General features: G+C 36.3%; 2 protein-coding genes across 2 annotated transcripts; both read left to right on the plus strand.

Annotated features, from left to right (window-relative positions):
* The first annotated feature begins 1,799 nt into the window (after positions 1–1,799).
* Positions 1,800–2,843, plus strand: LOC110461451 (uncharacterized protein K02A2.6-like). The gene has a single exon (XM_021514909.1). The coding sequence runs from the start codon at positions 1,800–1,802 to the stop codon at positions 2,841–2,843; it is 1,044 nt and encodes a 347-aa protein (XP_021370584.1).
* Positions 2,844–16,188: 13,345 nt separating this feature from the next.
* On the plus strand, positions 16,189–20,155 carry LOC110461610 (protein fem-1 homolog B-like). The gene has a single exon (XM_021515152.1). It carries the CDS (start codon positions 16,253–16,255, stop codon positions 18,155–18,157), a length of 1,905 nt encoding a protein of 634 aa, XP_021370827.1. The 5' UTR covers positions 16,189–16,252; the 3' UTR covers positions 18,158–20,155.
* Positions 20,156–23,028: the final 2,873 nt, after the last annotated feature.

A 23,028-nucleotide genomic window follows, 5' to 3' on the forward strand; every position in this document is an offset into this window, starting at 1 on the left:
CCTCTCACAATGTCCGACATTGTAACTGAATATTCTGATGTTTTTTGAGGGAACTGGAAAACTTGAAGGAAAGTATCACTTGACAGTGGATCCCGATGTCATCCCTGTTGTACACCCACCACGTAAGGTCCCCATCGCTCTGAAGGATCGCCTGAAGTCGGAACTGGACAAGCTTCATGATATGAATAGCATCACTCCCGTTACAGAACCTACTTCATGGGTGTCAAGTATGGTTATGGTAGTAAAACCGGAAAAACTCCGGATATGTTTAGACCCCTCAGATCTAAACAGGGCAATCAAGAGGAGCCACTACCCGCTTCCAACGATTGAGGACATTCTCCCTAATCTCAGCAAAGCTAAATGCTTTAGTGTTCTCGATGCCAAGAATGGTTTCTGGCACGTCGAACTGGACTACGAAAGCTCACTACTGACGACCTTCAATACTCCATTCGGTAGGTACCGATGGCTGAGGATGCCATTTGGCATATCTTCCGCTCCCGAAGAATACCAGAGGAGGCAGGACCAAACTGTAGAAGGACTGCCCGGTGTTCACAGTGTCGTAGATGATACTCTGGTCTATGGGGAAGGAGATACTGATGAGGAGGCTGTCAGGGATCATGATAGGAAACTCCTAGATCTACTAAAAAGATGTCGTGAGAAAGGACTAAAACTAAACAAGGAAAAACTCAGGTTGAGGCAAAAGGAGGTCCGATTTGTTGGGCACCTTGTCACTGCGTAGGGTCTCAAACCCGATCCTGATAAGGTGAAAGCAGTCGCGGAAATGCCGGATCCGACGGATGTAGCTGGCGTGCGTCGTTTCATTGGTTTTGTGACATATCTGAGTAAGTTTCTGACCGGCCTGAGCGACGTTTGTGAGCCTCTCAGGAAACTGACTCAGAAGGATATGGAGTGGTGTTGGCTCAAGACCCACTCTGATGCTGTTAGTGAAATCAAAAGACTTGTTACTTCACAACCCGTACTGCGTTACTTTGACCCAGAGGAGGAAGTGACCCTCCAGTGTGATGCCTCTGAGAAAGGACTTGGAGCTGCTCTGCTCCAAAAGGGTCAACCCGTCGCGTTCGCGAGTCGCGCTTTAACTGACGTCGAAACTCGGTACGCACAAATAGAAAAAGAACTTTTAGCCGTGGTTTTTGGACTTGAAAAGTTCCACCATTATGTCTATGGTCGACACGTCACTGTCCAAATTGACCACAAACCGCTTGAAATGATCATTCGGAAACCGCTACTTTCTGCTCCTAGGAGGCTGCAGAGGATGTTACTTCGTCTACAGACTTACACATTCTCGATCACGTACCATGCCGGAAAACTCATGTATCTTGCCGACACTCTCAGTCGTGCTTATCTTACTGATGGTGACAATACCGGAACGTTTGACTCTGATGGGCTCACTAACCAGGAGACAATCAATATGGCGCGTGACATTCCGATCGAAGATACGCGTTTACGTGACATACAGCGCGAGACCGCGAGGGACGACACTCTACAGGCGCTCCAGGAAGTGATTCTTGAGGGATGGCCTGTTAAATACTCTATGACTACGCGAGAGGTAAGGCCGTATTTCCATGTACGAGACGAACTCGTCATACAGAATGGAATAATATTTAAAGGTGAACGGGCCGTCATACCACTTTCGTTGCGTTCAGACATCAAGTCCAGAATTCATTCGTCCCATATGAAGACATATGTCTTCATATGGGACGAATTGACATTCGTCCCATATGTCTCCTGAGACAGAAGGATGTCTCAGGAGAGCTAGAGAGACTGTATACTGGCCGAATATGAATGCCGAGATCGGTGATCATATCAGTAGGTGCGAGACATGTCGTACCTACGAGAACCGACAACAGAAAGAGACGCTCATATCTCATGATGTACCAGAACGACCTTGGTCCAAGGTTGGATGTGATCTCTTTACGATTCACGACAAAGATTACCTAATAACTGTTGACTACTACTCGAACTTCTGGGAAGTCGATCATCTTACCGACACGAAGTCATCAACTGTTATCAGAATGCTGCGTGCTCAGTTTGCTCGTTATGGCATTCCCACTACCGTTGTAAGTGACAATGGGCCACAATTCAGCTCGTCTGAATTCGACAGATTCGCGAGTGAGTGGGAATTCGAACATCTAACCTCTTCGCCGGCGTACCAGCAAAGTAACGGGAAAGCAGAACAAGCTGTCAAAACAGCAAAGCGACTAATGCGTCTGGCAAAACTGTCAGAGACAGATCCGTATCTGGCTGTATTGGACTTCCGTAACACCCCTACTCAATTGATGGAGAGTAGTCCAGCTCAGCGTTTAATGGGTCGACGTACACAAACTCAACTGCCAACGAAGGCAACCCTACTCAAACCGCAGATTCCCAAATCTGTACCGCGAAAACTGGAAGCGATGAAGGAGAAACAGGCGTTTTATTATAATCGCAACGCAAAAGATCTAAAACCACTTAGATCAGGTGACATTGTTCGTATCGCACCTACACAAGGTCTGAAAGAGTGGAAACAAGGGACTGTTCAGAAAGAAGTGTCAAAAAGATCATACACTGTCGAAACCAGCTCTGGTAGTGTTTTGCGTCGTAACCGTCGCCATCTCCGGAAGTCGGCTGAGGTCAAACAGGAACCGGAAATGCCCCAGGACGAGGTAGCTTGTAACGAAGTACCTCAGGGTTATCCACCGACACCGAACATTGACATTACCAAACATAATGTTATCGCTGCTCCGATAAGCCGCAGTCCTCAAAGGAACCCGTCTCCGCGTGCTCCAGTGACCGTGTCGAGATTTGGCAGAAAAGTGTTTGAACCTGTCAAACTCGATTTGTGACTGACTTGACTTATTTGTGAAACATGATCCAAAGTAGTTTCATGTAAAAGTGTTTTGTTGATTAACTTTATTATTGACTGTCAAAGTGTTAGTTAATTATTGACTACCAAAGTGTTCAATTTGTTATGGACAATTATGGATGAACAATGACTCTATAAAAAAAAAATCAATATTTTCTCAAACAGTGAATGAAACTTATATAATTGAAGTTATTTCAGTTTTTATAAGTCTTGAACTATATACAACTAGTCAGATATTAACAGTTTAAATGCATGAGAATAATTTTATTATTGTGAATGTATTCTAGTCAGAAAATTTAGATTGTAGTTTCTTTATAGGAGAAAGGATGTAACAATATGTAGTTATTATTGCGTTCCGCTATTATCTGTTTACTCAATCTGTAATATGTAACAACTCTGTATATCTGTCCTGCGTCTGCGCGCAGCCTGTGAAGCTGTCTTCCGCCTAGCTGAATACACGATGTTGAGTTGACGTCTGCTGTTTTGTTTTGATTCCTTGAAGCTACTCTACAGCTCATCGATGCTACTCTAAAGCACATTTAACATCGTCGGGATTTTAACTGCTGGGAAACTGAACTCTCCGGATGTGAAACAGACGTAAAACCACTCAAACAAACAAACAAACAAGTCCCCGGGATTTCTCATTACGACAACATTCAACATAGCATAGTCGATGCAATTTTAAAGCACTTCACGATGCAATTTTGTGGCATTTCATTAAATAACTCAAAGATGAATGAAATATTTGTCTTTGAAGTTTCAGACACTAGATTCGTTTACAGAAGAAATTTTGCATGTTATTAGCTGTAATTAATTGTTATATTTTCTATAATTTTTATCATTTATTTTTTTCGCAATTATTGTCTCGTTTTTTTGAAATAATGGCTTTGGAGTCTCATTAAAGTTCTCATTAAAGTTGGGAGTTTTTAGGCATCTGTAGAGGCCTTTTTTTCAAAATATCGAATACAAATATATTGATTAAATTTTATTTTTGATTTTTTTTAAATATAACCATGGTATTTGAATGCGAGTTGTTCTATTTTCTATTTTATTTTAATCAGAATCGTTATGATCTTCCGCAATAATAATCTACATTATAGATAATTTTTCCGTAAAGTACAGCCAACACTAGCGATTTAATTCACAAACGGTCTCATAGAGATATTTACCCTACGACCCGTGTATTTTATTGATCGAGTTATCATACATTTGTGTAACTACAATGTATTGCTACATATTGGTATGCATCATCATCATTATCATCGTCGTCGTCGTCTTATAACTAATCATCATGAAATAATCATCTCTTTAAATCAACATCAAATACTACATCATCATCCTCACCATCCCCATCATCATCATCATCATCGTCAAAGTACAACAACATGAAATAATTACCATTTAATCATGAATTTCATAAAACTGGTACATTTTTCACAAATCAACGATATTATTGAAATCATTACCACTTTCATCATCATCACCATCATCATCATCATCAACAAAAAACAACAACGTTGAGCATTTACCATCTTAAACATGAAAGATTGTTCGAACAAAACATGGACATGATACGATTGAGTAATACAAAATTAGGTAAAACAAACTTATAAGTTAAACAATCCTTCGTCTGTTAGCTTCAATAATAAATGTACCTAACAAATTCAGTTCTTTTACATGCCCCTTTTACATTGTGTGCATTTACTAATTCGATAAGTTTGAATACAGATGGTATTTGCCAGTAATAATTTTCAATATATTTTCTCCTTAGATCTAGATGACGTGGCCAGGTAAATAGAAAATGAAATTCATCTTCTATCTCTTTTAGGTCACAGTTGCTGCAATATCTATTATTCCTTGCAACATTCCTGTACCTTCCCGTTTCTATTGCAAGATTTTGAGCTGACATACGTAATTTGGTCATCATAATTCGACGTTGTTTTGGTATAAACTTTGTTAAATAATATTGCATCATCACGGTATCTACCATGTATCTATAGAGATCATATTTACTTGAGATGGCCAACGAGTTAAATAAAGTTTGTTCTGCCTGATCATCTATGCGCTGTTTAATAATAGGTAGTAGACAGATGTCGGTAGCTGCCAGCCTTATCCATATATATCCAAACCCTAGTTCAAATAATTTATGCTTTATGAATAATAACCAATTTCGTTTCGGGTTTTCCCTCCAATTTTCTTTCAATAAAAACTGATATGCTTCTTTTAGAATACAATTTGCACACTTTAACAACTTAAACCAATATCTAAACATTCGAAGCATCTGATTGTTTGCCAGAGGAAGTCGTCCAAGCTCAAAATATACCATAGCATTGCACGTAGATTTTTTAACACACAGTATATTTTTACAAAATTTCATATGAACCCTTTCTATTTCAACTCCTTTATATCTACCCCATATTTCACAGCCATAATATAATACACTACTCACATATGTGTCAAAGAAGTATAGCATAGTTTTGATGTTCGTAAGGCAAAAAGCGCTTTACGACCTTGCTCTGCTACATGTTTAACCATAAAACTGAATTTGTTATTAAATCTAAACAGAACCCCCAGATAACAGAATTGATCCACAATTGAAATTTTGTTGCCGTTATACACCCAGCTCTCTGATTCTCTAATAATTCCACTTTTTCTGAAAACCATAATTTTGGTTTTATCGGTATTAACTGTTAATTTCCACTTATTCGAATACTCACTTAGATTGTTCAAGAGGCTTTGTAAACCTTCGATTGACTCAGAAAATAAAACTAAATCATCTGCATATAGAAGAAGAAATAAACTCAATTCCCCAAAATCATAATGGGATGCTCCATTTTCTATAAAACTATTTTCAAAGTCATTTAAAAACAAAGAAAAAAGTAACGAGGACAAAATTTCCCCTTGCATCAATCCAACATTATTAAAAAAAAAAGTTGAACATTTGCCATTAACTAAAACCCAAGATTTAACTAATGAGTATAAAGACTTAATTGTAGACAAAAATTTACCTCGAACAACTAGATTTGTTAACTTGCACCACAGGCTTACTCTATCTACGAAATCAAAAGCCTTGCNTATTTACCTCGAACAACCAGCTTTGTTAACTTGCACCACAGGCTTACTCTATCTACGAAATCAAAAGCCTTGCGGAAATCTACGAAACAACAATATAGCCTCTTTCTTTCAGATAACGTTTTCGAAATTATAGTTTGCAAAGCGAAAATAGCATCCACAGTGCTTACCCCTGGACGGAAACCAAATTGTGCGTCTGTTAAAATATCATATTTAGTACAAACGTCAATCAAACGTTTGTTAAGTATGGATGTAAATAATTTGCACATACAACTAATTAGACTGATACCTCGAAAATTATTAGGATCTGTTAAAGCGCCCTTTTTATGCACAGGTACAATGATTGCTTCGGACCAGTCAACTGGAAAACATCCAGATTGTAACATACTGTTAAATGATACATGTATAAAAGGTAACAACAACTGTTTACATTCAATAAAACATTCATTTAACAGACCATCTGGACCATGCGATTCATTTCGTTTCAGATTATTGATCGCCGTTGTAATGTCTCTAAACGAAATAGGAGTATCTAACTCATCAAACATTACATCATCATCATTATATATAATTTCGTTATGTCCAAAGTCAACTCCAGAATTTGCTACATTTTTGAAATGCTCAAATAATTGGTCCATTGAAACTTTAGGTGGATTTGATCTTTTCTTTGCAAACTTTTTATAAAAATACTAGGATTATATTTCCTCAAATATTCCATCATGTCACCCTCTACACTAAAATATTGCTTCTTCATTTTAGATTCCAAAATTTTATATTGATTTTTCTTTGTCATGAGCATTGCGTGATTTGTTGGATTTGCATTACTATCAAATACTCTTAAGGCAGATAAATATTTTCTTTGTAAACATTTAACTTCATCATTAAACCAGGGCTTGTCATCCCTATTCTCTACAGTCAAACATCTAACATTTTCAACATGGGTTTTCTTAGCACACTTATCATGTACAGTGATGTATCTTTGAGCAAGATACTTTACACCGCTTGTTCCAGTCAACTCAGCTGTAAATGACTGCGTGGTTGGGCAGTGCTTGACTTGTAGAATGGAAGCTGTAAGCACCGAAATGGCAACACCGGCTATATGCTCCCCATGGAGTTGAGAAACATATTGACTGGTCGCAAAGGCCTTATAACCACGGATAATAATTTGTGAACCGCTTTGACACGACCTACGAACTAGGTTGTGAAAAAAACGGTATAAAAGAACCTCGAATTATTATTATTATCAAAAGGAACGGCTAATTACTTAAACAATCTAGTAAGCTGTATGACGAGCGGGACAATTTAAATTGTCAGTTCATGAACTTTCCTTTCCTTGACATGATCATCCCTGCTTCCCCCAACTCGGGGAGTCGGTTCATGGGCTTGCTCATTTCCTTGTTAGATGTCAAATGATAAGTGACAAACTTACAACATGGGTGTCCGAGTAATGAAGGTTTTGCAGCTTTATGGTCGTAATTTTGATATCATTGGATATATCAACTTTTATAGCGCTCTCCTTAGTATGCTTACCTAGATCTGTTCTTACAACATGCCTAACGTGTCTCAATCCTCAGCTGAACCCCTGTACATTTGACGTACTGTATACCGTATATTGTATAGTCGCCGCAGTTAGGTTTTCGCCTCTTTTGCGCTCCGCAATGAGGACGAATTTATCATTACAGCGAATATTAGCAAAGAATATTATAAATAGTAATTGAATTTGACTGGGCGAAATTAGTACTATACAAATATTTATTTTAAAGGGGCGAAAATTTCCCAGTTAACATAACAATCTTGTAATTTGTGTATACCACTGTAGCCTAATATACTATATGGTCCACATGTAAGTTATTTTAGATGAAATGGAACACTAAAATAAAAATTGAAGGCGACTGTAAAAAAATGGCTCAAAATTGACTTGATATGCTGCTGGTTTTGCAGAATAACCGGATATCCTATCTCAATAACCAATTCAATTTAATCTAAAGGGAATGAAAACAAGAAGGGTTCCAAATAACATCCACGTGCGATCGGAAAATATCATATGTCATTGTTAACTCTCAAACATCATTTCATTCTGATGAAAGATTGATTTGAAAAAAATGTTTGCAAAGACTGTCCTAATCATGTATACAAACTTGTACAGCTATTTCTGGAAGTTCTGTTTAAATAAATTTGTTTGATTTGCACATTAAGTGGTTTGTATTCAAACAAGGCAGGCGTTGAAATATCATTCAAATGCCGACACCCTATCAATCATGTTAGCTCGAACAGATTTATCATGAGTGGTTTCATTGTGTCGAAAATGCGTAGTAAATGAACATTATATATAAATAGTTCCAATTCAAATAGAAACATGTTCCAGTAAATAATACCCAGCGGCTAAATCAAGGATGGTTGTCAGGCATCGAACGAACAAGAGGCATATTGGGGGAAACACAGAAAAACGATAGAGCTTTCGTCATGTTGTTATAGGACTGAAGTCACTGTGTTTCTATGACAGTTCCTTAAGATATGTAATCAAATCGATTTAGTGAAATACACACCTTTTACAATGTTAGAAAATCTGTACACGTGCTGAGCGTTCAAAGGGAAGTAACTCGTAATATCGAAAGCACGAGTCAGCGATAGATATGAAATTAAATTTTGTCACTTTTGAGATAAGTTTACCAATTAAAATGGTACAATCATAGTTTTGTCGTATCTAATTCCTTTTGTCAATTTTGAAGAAACTAATGTTTATCAATAAAAAAAAAAAAGAAAGTATTCAGTCTGCATTGCATGCGTGATTTGACATAATGAATCCCACACCAATCTTAAACGGTTCATCATACCCAGTCTTTTTTTAACCTTCTTCATAACCAAAATATCATAAAATGTCACTGATAATGATGAACTATGTTATACGTTATTTCATAATGGCTTATACAGAAAAAGTAAAAAATGCTATGATACATCGTAACTTGATTAATCTCTTGTTGTGAACAGTTTTATTCTTGGCGGTTTGATTATATTTTAAGCTTCCAGTAGTAATGTACCCAAATGTATAACGTGTAGTTTGAAGTCAGTAGTTATATCATAGAAAACAACTAGTGCATTATCATATCTAAATAGAACATCATGAGGTCACCTCCATTTCGTCTAAGTTGGCATTTTACTTCGAATGACGTCATGTCATGATCTTTTCAATTAATATTTATCAACTATGCACTTGTGTAGAGGTGGATATACAGTTATATAGACCTGAGAAAGCGATATTAACCGAAACGAAAGAGTTGATATCACTTTCAAGGTCCAAATAACACATATTCACAAAAATATCAACCTTAAATATTAACCTGCTGTTTCTAAAAATAGTAACACCGAGTCAATTTCACAAATCAGCAACCTCCACGTGATTATGATTCAACCAATGGGGATATAGGAAAAATGTGTGTTGTCTGTGTTGTAAATTGAGAACGGATTTTTCCGTTTCTAGGCATTTGGGAAAGTATTTTCTCAAAATAAACGTCTGCTCACGCCAGGTGACGTCCTAAACAGGATAAACTATCCACACAAAAGTAATCCACGTAAGAATATAGTCCGCCATATACAAATCATATCAAGTAACAAAAACATATTGTGATGATAACAACACCATTGCAACAATTCTTCCGCGCAAATGTTAACGTTTGTTACAGACCGAGGTTTGCGATCGATGACTATTCAGCCCAGAAGTCATTTAAAAAATATGTTGTTTAGTTAACTTTTTAACTGGTGAAATATATAAGGTGGTAGTATATAGACGATAAACAGTTTATCACACAGTATTTTCAGTGTTTGTCATGTCCTCCTCTGGTGGCCTATCCATTTTATCCACGTGCTCGCGATGAGAAACTTGTTCTCACAACAAACCCTGAAGACACAGTGTGATAATCTATAGCTATTTAAGGAATGACCAAGTTTTGTTTTGGTATATACGGTTTATACCTAGAAAAATAATTGTGCACTTTGCATAAATCAGCGAAGCGGTTTATGCAAAAAAGTGCACAATTCTTTTCGGTATATACAGTATATACCAAAACAAAATATTGGGCATTCTTTATAATTTAATTTAAAAACGGTGACAAACACTTTGTAAATGCACAATTAAAGATTTATTTAATTTTTACGTAAACTAAACAATTGCGCTAAAAAAAGTTGTAATTTTGCATTCTGAAGTGTAAAAGGTAGTTCCGTCATCAGTTGTTTTTCTTTTTAGGTATATACGATATATACCAAAAACAAATATTATGGGGGAGATAGGCAACATTAAATTATTAGGTAATAACCAAGGATTAACATTTGTTGAGGTGAATATGTGGCCATATTGAACTATGAAAGAGATATAGACTGAAACCAAAATCACTTTCGCAGTTAAACCACATTTTCCCTTAAGTAACAGTCTTAACCTGTTATGTTAGATGATAAATAATGTTTTAATCATTTAACAATATGGACCGTATGAAATTTGTACGGAGAAAATACTGCATTTGGAAGAGTATTGTGACGTTACAATTAAAATGACGTCATCAAGTGAATATTGACCTACTGTTTCTAAAAAAGTAACGCTGAGTATCACCAATAACCGACATCCACGTGACCACGATCCAACCAATAGGATGTGCGGGGATGCATCGTCTTAAATGCAAATACATTGACTAGGATTCCACTGATGATATTAGTATTGATTTTGAAAAAAATGTCATGTGCATTAAATAGCTTTTACAAAATGGTGTTATATCTATGACACTTGTCCAGTCAAGATGACTTTTGACAATTTTATCTGGATATTGCTTATTCACAACTACATTTTGTATGTAGATATACGATCGGAATTGACAAAAAAAATGCAAAGGTACAATAATTTATACTCTAAATGAGCAGCAACCCGTGTTTTTTTTACTCCCAGTCATAAAACTTGAAACGTTTTTATTCTTTATGCAATCCAAGGAATTTAGCACATAATAAATATACACACCACTTCTAAGAATATTGCAGAGGGAGAACCTGTCCGTTCAAGTCTCACAACGATTAATAATTTATCAATGAACTACCTGATCTACACCAATCTACATACTAACTTCAGGAACCCCCTTGCCCATCTGCTGACGTCCCTTTGATTTCCATATTTTTGGACCGTAGAGGTACCACAGTATATAACTTTGCAATATAAATATTCCGGCACAGAAACTGGTCACGAAGAAGTGCTGTTCAATGACGACATGATTGGATAAGTTCTCACTGTAGAGCAGAGACATATAAGGTATATACGTCTCGGTGTATAAAGAAAAGTACTGACTTTCCAGCTAAAATTTAGAAATATCTTTGATCGACAACATTGAGACTAATTCTGTTTAATTTCCCTCAAACTCGTTCATTCGAAAAAATTCTCATCAGTGCTCAGGATCAGGACATGCAATGCTACCAGTCTATGTTACCCTATTCAGAGTCGTCAGGTTGGTTTCAATTGAACTCACTATCTGGAAATTCTGGCAAATGTCATATGGCTGGATACCATCTACATAATTCATATCTTCAGCATAATCTGATTCCTCAAAACTTTTTTTATTATTATTATTAATTCGCAATCTAATGCTGTCTGACCATGGCCACGGACTTGGATAACAATCTAATTGCGTGCCATGGCTGATCTCGATCGCCTATTCCTTCGATTGTGACCGCTACAGGCGTTGAACAGGCGGTAATTACGTCACAACCGTCAGGAGCCAATTCACCGCGAGTTACGATGATGCTAATAAGTAGCTATAGTAGAAGCAGAGACGTATAAAGCGTGTAGTATATAGCCTCTGGAAGAAGGACAGGTGAAAATCATACAATTTACACGTCAATATTTCGGTATTTCGACATTTTTGTGTTTGGATCATTTAGAATAGTAATATATTCATTCCTATTTTCGTTCAGGGTACACTTTAACTCGTTTCATCCAACAGTAGCAAATTAATAAAATGTGAAAATGAATTAGATTAATATTTTTCCAGATATAGGTCTCTGATCAATCTTATGAAGGGTACACGAGTAGGATGTCATTAACCAATTTAAAAATAAAAGATATAAATAAAAGGAATTACGTTATACGCTTCTTGTACATCAATCCAGAGACGTATACATTACATTATTAAGAAATATATACGTCTCTGATCAATCCAAAAGAAAAATACTAAATGACATGAAAAGTTGTTGCCTAATTCCGTGTTCAAATTTGATTCGACACTCCCAGAGATACTGTATTCATACACTTTTAATAACCCTGAGTTTGTGACACTAATTAGGAAATAACAGAAATCTTTATCTGGAGTAGGACTCGGGCAAATATCCCGGGTCCATGTCCCCGGGCACTTAACAATCCAAGAAGGTACACTAATTAGGTGTATCACAGGTAAATATAAATATATATATTCAGAGTCCTGTGATGTTATGTTATGTAACACTGGCCTGGGGTCTGTTCGTTTATGCGGAACAACCGGTTTGACCGTTTATAAATGCACGGAATTAGATGTTATCTAAGTCCGTGATAAATGTAACAATTTCGGGTATATGCAGAAATGTATAGTTCACATATATATTATATATATTAATATAAATTATATATTATATATAGTAGATAATAAATAAATAAGTCCTTGCGAAGGAAAATATAGAATAAAAACATAAATCTTTAACCAACGGTGATAAATAAACATCAATCCGCCTGAAGAAGCCCTAGAAGGCAGAAAGGCCTAGCGGACGATCTGAAAGATTTATGTTTTTATTCTATATATATATATATATATGTCACACAGTGTCGCAACCAAGTAACGATAAGACGTTGTGAGTTTGGTTCTATAACATACAAACACACTCTTACACCCTGAACAATAAAACAGACTATAACGCGGACAATATACATGGAAACCGAAAGTAAAACATGACTTAAACACACACACGCATTCTGCTGACCAGAATATCAGATGTTCCATTTGATGATTCTAAGATCTCCGCGAGGATGTGTTCTCATGAAGAGGAATAGCTAACGGGATGTGTCGCCCTCGCGAGCCAGACACATATACTGACTCACATATCGGGGTCGTCAGCTGAACAGGAAGTTATTAAGGAAGAACAGGCGGGGAAATTGAAGCGTGCAATATGTGTACTGTCCAAAATCGGGCCGTTTTCGTTTAAACGGTCAAACCGGTCGGACCACTGTTGTTCGTTTATTAGATAAGGTCGGACCTAGTTATCTGATGCTGATTTCAGGCGAGCCTTGACAACGCATTACAAGACCTGCATACACATTTGCAGGCCCGCCAGGATTTATACCCGAAATTGTTACATTTATAAACGGTCAAACCGGTTGTTCCGCATAAACGATCAGGCCCCAGGTCGAATCTAGGTCAATACGGCCTCACTGTAAAAACGGCCCTAGTTGAAACGGCCCTAGTTGAAACGGCCCTACTTATTGAATCGTGTTTAAATACAATTTGATTGGGTTTTAAATAAACTTAGAATTCAATTTATTACAAATCAGATTATTAGTGAATATAAATAGAGGATGTCAGCCAACAATTATAATGTAATTATAACGGGACGTATATATACATGTATGAGCATTGATGTATATTTCAATGAATCGCTAAGTATAACGGTACGTATATATATGAACATAACAATTATAATATAAGTATAAAGGGGCGTATATATATATATATGAACATTGATGTACATGTATTTGAATTTAAATAAATTTTATTGCATAAGTACTACACAAGAGGATTGGACGCAAGTTATCACAACTTATCAATGTCCGCTCCAAAATACAGATACACATATGCAAAACTTAGCAATGGCCTACTAATAAATAGCACATAATATATTTGACATAGTATAAGAAAAGCAGAAAAATAGGACAGTAGAAAAAGAGTCAGAGATCAGAATAAAAGATACTGATAGATTAATTGAGTAGTACCGTGCAGGAGTCAACAGCTAAGTATATATGACACTATATATCGACCTGGCCTTTGTAGTACTTACAGTACTATATAAGTATATATAGGATGTGGCCGTTTTCACTAGGGCCGTTACTGCAGTGGGGCCGTTTTAACCGGATACGCCCCAGGTCAGTGTTACATAACATGACAGGACAGTGTCAAGGTCACTTGACTAGGTTGGCTACGTGCACATACATGTATATATATCATATGTACAAAGTACACGTACGGTCTGCTGGATAACCGAAATACGCGGTAGTGAAGCGGACGTAAAACCTATCAATCAATCAATCAATCACAAGTACACGTACTGGCCGGCTTACATATATATATTAGTTATGCAATGAAGGCGAAGGCGGAGATAAATTATTAATCGAATTGGCAAATAGGGGATTTCCCCCAAAATTAGTTATAGTCTACTAAAATATTTGATAATAAAATGACGAACTTACTCCGTGATAAAAGTACATAATCTGTGTTGTATACTTAGCTGTTGACAGTATCACTTTCTTCTCCTTGGGCTTCTTGGACGTTAAATCATTTTGAAATGATAAATTAATTCCATACAAGTTTTTGTTTGTCTTCTCACTGACAATTTTTGGAACTCGTCTTAATGCAAGTGACTTTCACTTTGGACTTTCTTCATACCATTGAAGCGGTTCATTGTTTTTCTTTCTTCTTTACATATACAATTAATATACAGTATTTTTTTCTAAAACAGATAAGGCCGATGTGGTCGAACAATCTAACATATGGACTTCAATCTTTATTTGCGTAAAACACGTATTTCAATTAACTTATATTGACATATAGACTAACATGTAATCTGGAGTATAACGTTGGCTATTTTTTAGACTGAGAAGTTTCCTTTGATTGAACACACATCTTGGGCAATGGTGATCTTCTATAGTGTACAGTATTGTTACAGCATTGTTACAGTCAGTATTGTTACAGTATTGTTACAGTCAGTATTGTTACAGTCAGTATTGTTACAGCATTGTTACAGTATTGTTACGGTATTGTTACGGTATTGTTACAGTATTGTAACAGTCAGTATTGTTACAGTCAGTATTGTTACAGTATTGTTACAGTCAGTATTGTTACAATACTGACTGTAACAATCCTGTAACAATACTGACTGTTACAATACTGTACCAATACAGTAACAATACCGTAACAGTATTGTAACAGTCAGTATTGTTACAGTATTGTTACAGTATTGTTACAGAAGTGATACTATTATGTGTAACAAAATTGAAGAACTAACAGTTTAACTTGTGTGTTTTAAAAAGTAATTTTATATGTTGAAAATATTTTCTGTTAAATTTATATATATGATCTTAATAACACCATTTTATGGCATGAATAGAATTAATATATTGAGACTGGTTCTTATATTTCTAACTGCTTGATCGCATGTATATGTTTCTATGATAAGACGAATACGTTTTAGCAAAGATATGGTTGCTTTAAAAGTTTTTATTCCAGATGAATTATAAGATACTTTACCGATGTATGATTTCATGCAACTCAACTCTAATAATTTAATAGTGGATGGCTCATTTTTTAGTGTTGATAATATGTTTAACGTGTTTATTTTATTGTTGATTCATGCATTGATGTGTGTTTTATGCAATGAGTTGAGACGTAAATAAATATCATGTCTCTACATCATGACGTACTGATAAACCACAATTACTGAAATAGAGAATGAAGGAAACCTGGAAACGGGGTCCACGACCTCGTGACGTGAACAATGCAGTAATGACTTGGCTTTCAAATAATTTTTACATGTTGAGAAAAATAATTACGGCGAAATTTTAATTGTGCAACTTCCACATAATATTAGTATATGCTTACCAGTGCCAAATATCAATAAGCATTACTCTTATTTCGCTGCAATTCTTTTAAAAAATAGATTATATGTAATATATATATGTAATTTAGTCCTATCCTGGCCCGATCCTTTAATTGCAATTCTTTAATCAAATATATCTTATACCCGATAAGGATAATTAACTATATTTATTATAAATATTAATAACTGCCATCTACAATCGTGCAAACAATCACAGTTATTTAAACACGGATGATATTTTATTATATGTGGCCATATATAACAAAAGTTTTATGATGCTATGAAGTTTACTTAGCTACTCGATAGGCCTATTGAATTGGACGTAAAACTTATGGAATAAGGGAGGTAACTCGTAGTAACGCTTAATGTTGACATGCGCCGTGAGCAGAACAAGTATGGCTACCGAAATAGGTGATTGTTTACAAAGCCAGCTTTGAATGTATTTTTTAAGTCATGGCCTCTGAATATACTCCAGAGGTTATAAAAACGTTAAAACACAAAGTATTCACATCTGCTCGCGATGGAATGGCTATAAGTATTTTCGCCATGTTGTGGAACGTTGAAAGGGAGATTGTAAAAGAAGTATTGGAGCACCATTCTGACGAAGATGGACAGAAAACGACACCGCTTATTATTGCAGCACGGAACGGTGAAGAAAAGGTAGTCGCTGTGTTATTGACTAACTTTTTGGTGGATATAGAGCAGACAGGTGTCGTGAAGTTCGACGGATTTGTTATTGAAGGAGCCACGTCGTTATGGTGCGCTGCAGGAGCCGGTCATTTCGGTGTGGTGAAATTGTTGATCGACCATGGAGCAGACGTTAACCACCCTACACTGACCAACTCTACACCGCTCAGAGCCGCGTGTTTTGATGGCAGACTGGACATTGTTAAATATCTAATCGAACATAACGCAGACCCGAAAATATCCAACAAATATAACAATACGTGTTTGATGATATCGAGTTACAAGGGTCATAAGGATGTTGTACGCTACCTCCTGGAGAAAGGGGCTAACCCAGACTGCAGTGCTCACTGCGGGGCTACAGCGTTACATTTCTCATCAGAATGTGGACATTTAGATATAGTTCATGAGTTAGTCAGGTTTGGTGCATCCAGATTAAAAAATGATCATAACATGACGCCGCTAACAGTTGCGGCTGAGTGCGGGAAATCTGAGGTAGTTGAGTATTTAATTTCCCTACCTGAATGTAAGCGAGAAGAAAAGATAGATGCGTTGGAGCTGTTAGGAGCTTCTTATGCAAATGACAAAGAGAATTATGATATTAACAAAGCGTTTCTATATCTTCGAGAAGCCATGCATGTTCGATACAGTAACCCACAAAGTACTATTGAAAAGCCTCAGTGTGACCCAATCCCTGCATATGATAATCATGCTGAGTGTAAAACCCTTGTTGCGCTGGATGCAATAAGGCAGGACTTTGGGGCACTTCATATGGAATCTCTTGCCATTAGAGAACGAATTCTTGGTGCAGACAATCCAGAAGTACCCCATCCAGTGATTTTTCGTGGCGCTGTGTTTGCAGATAGTGCTAGATTTGACAGATGTATTGCCTTATGGTTGCACGCTATGAGGCTTCGACAGCGCAACAACAGAACCATTTCAAAGGATCTTCTCAGGTTTGCACAGGTCTTTTCACAAATGGTGCACATAGGAGTGATTCTGGATTTCAAAAATGTGGAAGAGGTTTTCCATCATGCTGTGATAGAACTCCACCGTGACTCAGAAAGAATTGCGAAAGGGGAAGATGAGAAGGAGGCTCTTGTGGAGATATATCAAAGCAATATACACACTTGTCTCTATCTACTTGTGATAGCACAGAAAGTGCCAAAATCAAAAGACACTGATGAATTGCACAAAATGGTGTATAAATTTCTACAAAATAAACCAGTCTTAAAGAATGACTATAGTCCTTTGCACATGGCTGTTGACAGTGCGACGTTGGTGGACGACTTCCATGTGAATGATGTGGTAAATTTCCCCAACAACAACCTTACCAGATTACTTATTGAGTGTGGGGCTGATCCAAACGGCCTGGACTGTCATAGAAACACCCCTCTGCATTTAATTGTCAAATACTCAAATCCAATCAGTGACTTTGAAACTCTCCACCAAATTCTCATGAATTTGATAAAGAATGGTGCTCACCTCGATATTTGCAATAGTGAACGGAAAACACCTATTGATTTAGCTTCGTCAGGGGTGGCAGTTGTGATTCTGAGGACAAATAGTAGGCTGTCTCTGAAATGTATTGCAGCAAAGTCTATACAAAGACAAGATATAAAATACGAAGGAGTTGTTCCCCTTGTTCTGGAGGAGTTCATCAAGCTTCATTGATCATGATTATGTATATCTGTTTCTGTATGTCGGGCTGCAGGACAATAAGAGTCTGCTGGTGTGAGACTAGTGGAATCTCCAGTTGAACTAGTTATTCTAAAAACTGACAGCTTGATTGTCTAGTCAAAATTTGATATTACTTATATTTAATTATCATGTTGAATAAATTTTGGTCAGATGAATTTGCACAGGGACTAATATAATTGGAAACTAGCCTACTGACTAGTGGTTTTTAAAATCAAATTCTAGCCCACCTGTATGTGCAAATTGTATAAATGTCCCTGTGTATATACATGTGTACAGCTGTGTATTATGAAGATTGGTGAACCTGAATGTGTTGTTAGGACATCTTGATCATCTATTGATGTGATTGCACATAAACAATGCCTCATTATAAAAACATTGAAAGGAAAGTAATCATGATGTACATGTACAGTTGGATAGTGGCTTGATCGTGTGCCATAAATGTTTAATATTTTAAAATACAGTTGCATACTGTATAATTGAATAGGCAGTAGATATTGACATGCAATTAAAAATCAGCTGTGAAAAGTCTGTTAACATTGAGAAATAAATGATATTTGACAGTATGTATGTTGATTCTGATGGAAAAAACACCCCAGTTCTACTATATACTACCACCGCACGGATTAGTAGATAAAACAAGATTAGTTATCTCCTGTACTCTAGTTTTAGTATTTAAGAAAAAACAAATGCTTTTACAGTTGTATACATAATACAAAACTGAGAAAATGCGTTTGCCTATTTCTTTGATATTTATTTAATACTAAATCTAAATTTTGGGAGACAACTCTCGTTTTCTCGTTGGCAATGAGTATAATATCGATAAAAATGTTTACCGTTTTTCTAACAGAATTGACATACAGTTTGGAGCAAACGTAACTTGGTATCTAGTGCACTTTGTAGTGCACACATAGTAGACTAAAATGTTAACTCCAGTTTGATGGACTAAAGTACAGATATCAATTGTTCTTTACCATGAAAAAGGTTCACACATTATATGAAATTTGAATGAATAATGAAAATTCATGTTAATTTGAGTATAAAAAACATCAGTATTCATATTTTTTCTGATTATTTAAATTTTCAACTGGATATTATTTCTGATGATTTAAGAACATCCATAGATTAATTGATTTAGTAAACAGTTCAATAGTACTGTTTAATATAGCTGAATTTAAATTTGCATCACATTTAAATTTCATTTCAATGTTGTAGCATATCAATATCGCTGGTAACTACAAAATGCTGAGTTTCCTCATCAGTATCGCTGGTAACTACAAAATGCTGAGTTTCCTCATATCATGATCTGCTTTACTGAAAATGTGGATGTAAACATTGTTGTAAAACTAGCTTCATATATATATATATGTCATATTTTATTAAGGATGTACTCTTCTGAGGTTTAAATCACGTTTTTAAAGTCTTGTTTTGATCTTGTGTAACAGGTTTTTGTAATTTTTAAAAAGTATCCATTTTTTATCACTTTTTTTAGCAAACACAAAGCTGAAAAATATGTCGAAAAACTAGATGCCTGTTTTTGTAGATTTTTTTACAAAAATAAAATAAAAATGACCAATTTGGCTGCGTTTTAAAAATGTGTATTTCTTGCGTTTCATGAAACTTGAAAGACAAAAAAAATCAACTTTTTTGACACTCAATTGATCACTTAATTTGTGATTGTGTCACCATTTTTAATTGTAGCAAGTTTTTCATTATTGCTGTAAAACTTTATTATGTTCAATATGATGAAAATAATATGCAACGAAGTGGAAAATTATACATGATTGGTAATTTTTTTTACATGTTTAGTGTACATGTTACTGAATGTTTTTGACCCTGAAAAAGGTGAAAAATAACACATATAGTAATGGGACAAAAAGAGAAGCACAGACTCCATATTTTTGTCTGTTTTAGAAAGAGAAACACATTTTCTTTTGATTCATTAAATATTAAAAAAAGTTTAATAGCAGAACTTTTTATATCAAGCATTCTGCAAAAATTGGTGAAAAAAAGATTATTTTGTGATTAAAAAACCAGGGGTAGGGGTAACTAAAATCGCTAAATGAGATTCAGAAATTTTACTTTAATAATTTAAAAGAAAAGGCTATTTTTATCAATTCTGCAAACGTTTTAGAAAAAATGTATATAAGAAAAAGTTGAATACATGAATGTTTTGATTTCTCAGAGGTGTACATCCTTAACATTTGATGAAAAATGGAGACCAGAAAAGTGATAATGAACTTAATAAACACGATAACAATAGAGTAATTCGTTCCTCTTTTTTATATAATTACAAATGTATATTAAAAGGGGCAAATGTTTATAATTCACAAGTTCCATCATAGGTACTAAATTTAAGTGTATGCTTTACTAAGTCAAAATATTTAATTTCTTAAGCTGGTCAGGTGGTAATGACCTGTCTCTTGTTAAGTGATGACAAACTTCATGGTCAGGTGGTAATGACCAGTCTCTTGTTAAGTGATGACAAACTTCATGGTAAGGTGGTAATGACCGGTCTCTTGTTATGTGGTGACAAACTTCATGGTCAGGTGGTAATGACCAGTCTCATGTTAAGTGATAACAAACTTCATGGTCAGGTGGTAATGACCTGTCTCTTGTTAAGTGATGACAAACTTCATGGTCAGGTGGTAATGACCTGTCTCTTGTTAAGTGATGACAAACTTCATGGTCAGGTGGTAATGACCTGTCTCTTGTTAAGTGATGACAAACTTCATGGTCAGGTGGTAATGACCTGTCTCTTGTTAAGTGATGACAAACTTCATGGTCAGGTGGTAATGACCTGTCTCTTGTTAAGTGATGACAAACTTCATGGTCAGGTGGTAATGACCTGTCTCTTGTTAAGTGATGACAAACTTCATGGTCAGGTGGTAATGACCTGTCTCTTGTTAAGTGATGACAAACTTCATGGTCAGGTGGTAATGACCTGTCTCTTGTTAAGTGATGACAAACTTCATGGTCAGGTGGTAATGACCTGTCTCTTGTTAAGTGATGACAAACTTCATGGTCAGGTGGTAATGACCTGTCTCTTGTTAAGTGATGACAAACTTCATGGTCAGGTGGTAATGACCTGTCTCTTGTTAAGTGATGACAAACTTCATGGTCAGGTGGTAATGACCTGTCTCTTGTTAAGTGATGACAAACTTCATGGTCAGGTGGTAATGACCTGTCTCTTGTTAAGTGATGACAAACTTCATGGTCAGGTGGTAATGACCTGTCTCTTGTTAAGTGATGACAAACTTCATGGTCAGGTGGTAATGACCTGTCTCTTGTTAAGTGATGACAAACTTCATGGTCAGGTGGTAATGACCTGTCTCTTGTTAAGTGATGACAAACTTCATGGTCAGGTGGTAATGACCTGTCTCTTGTTAAGTGATGACAAACTTCATGGTCAGGTGGTAATGACCTGTCTCTTGTTAAGTGATGACAAACTTCATGGTCAGGTGGTAATGACCTGTCTCTTGTTAAGTGATGACAAACTTCATGGTCAGGTGGTAATGACCTGTCTCTTGTTAAGTGATGACAAACTTCATGGTCAGGTGGTAATGACCTGTCTCTTGTTAAGTGATGACAAACTTCATGGTCAGGTGGTAATGACCTGTCTCTTGTTAAGTGATGACAAACTTCATGGTCAGGTGGTAATGACCTGTCTCTTGTTAAGTGATGACAAACTTCATGGTCAGGTGGTAATGACCTGTCTCTTGTTAAGTGATGACAAACTTCATGGTCAGGTGGTAATGACCTGTCTCTTGTTAAGTGATGACAAACTTCATGGTCAGGTGGTAATGACCTGTCTCTTGTTAAGTGATGACAAACTTCATGGTCAGGTGGTAATGACCTGTCTCTTGTTAAGTGATGACAAACTTCATGGTCAGGTGGTAATGACCTGTCTCTTGTTAAGTGATGACAAACTTCATGGTCAGGTGGTAATGACCTGTCTCTTGTTAAGTGATGACAAACTTCATGGTCAGGTGGTAATGACCTGTCTCTTGTTAAGTGATGACAAACTTCATGGTCAGGTGGTAATGACCTGTCTCTTGTTAAGTGATGACAAACTTCATGGTCAGGTGGTAATGACCTGTCTCTTGTTAAGTGATGACAAACTTCATGGTCAGGTGGTAATGACCTGTCTCTTGTTAAGTGATGACAAACTTCATGGTCAGGTGGTAATGACCTGTCTCTTGTTAAGTGATGACAAACTTCATGGTCAGGTGGTAATGACCGGTCTCTTGTTAAGTGATGACAAACTTCATGGTCAGGTGGTAATGACCTGTCTCTTGTTAAGTGATGACAAACTTCATGGTCAGGTGGTAATGACCGGTCTCTTGTTAAGTGATGACAAACTTCAAGGTTGGATACAAATAGCGGTAGGTATTAAAGGTCATACTGTTAAAAACAATATTACATTTATTAGCTCACCTGGTCAGAAGGACTATGGTTAGCTTATACCATACCGCAGTGTCCGTCGTTCGCTACTTGTCCTGAACGGCCCAGTAGATTTTGACTTAATTTGGTCTGGAGCATCCTTGGGCCAAGGGGACTCAATTTTGTATAAACGGTTGGTGTGGCCTCCCTGGGGACAGAGGGACAGTGTGCCCAATAGGGAAAATAGAGGTAAAACCTTTAAAATCCTTTTTCTACCATAGGGGTAAATGGATTTTATCCTAATTTCGTCTGTAAGCATCCTTGGGCCAAGGGGACTCAATTTTGTATAAAATACTGATATTGTGCCTGTAGCTGTATTTTAGTCCACTTTTAAGATTACAAGTGTGGGATTAATACCAGGTGAGCGATTTGATTCAGACCCATTGGGCCTATTGTATTATCTA

Source organism: Mizuhopecten yessoensis, unplaced genomic scaffold (assembly GCF_002113885.1).
Source record: "Mizuhopecten yessoensis strain PY_sf001 unplaced genomic scaffold, ASM211388v2 scaffold1405, whole genome shotgun sequence".
NCBI classification, from domain to species: Eukaryota; Metazoa; Mollusca; class Bivalvia; order Pectinida; family Pectinidae; genus Mizuhopecten; species Mizuhopecten yessoensis.

Coding starts and splice junctions, on each gene's coding strand:
- LOC110461451 (XM_021514909.1), top strand. CDS start 1,800: ATGAATGCCGAGATCGGTGATCATATCAGTAGGTGCGAGACATGTCGT.
- LOC110461610 (XM_021515152.1), top strand. CDS start 16,253: ATGGCCTCTGAATATACTCCAGAGGTTATAAAAACGTTAAAACACAAA.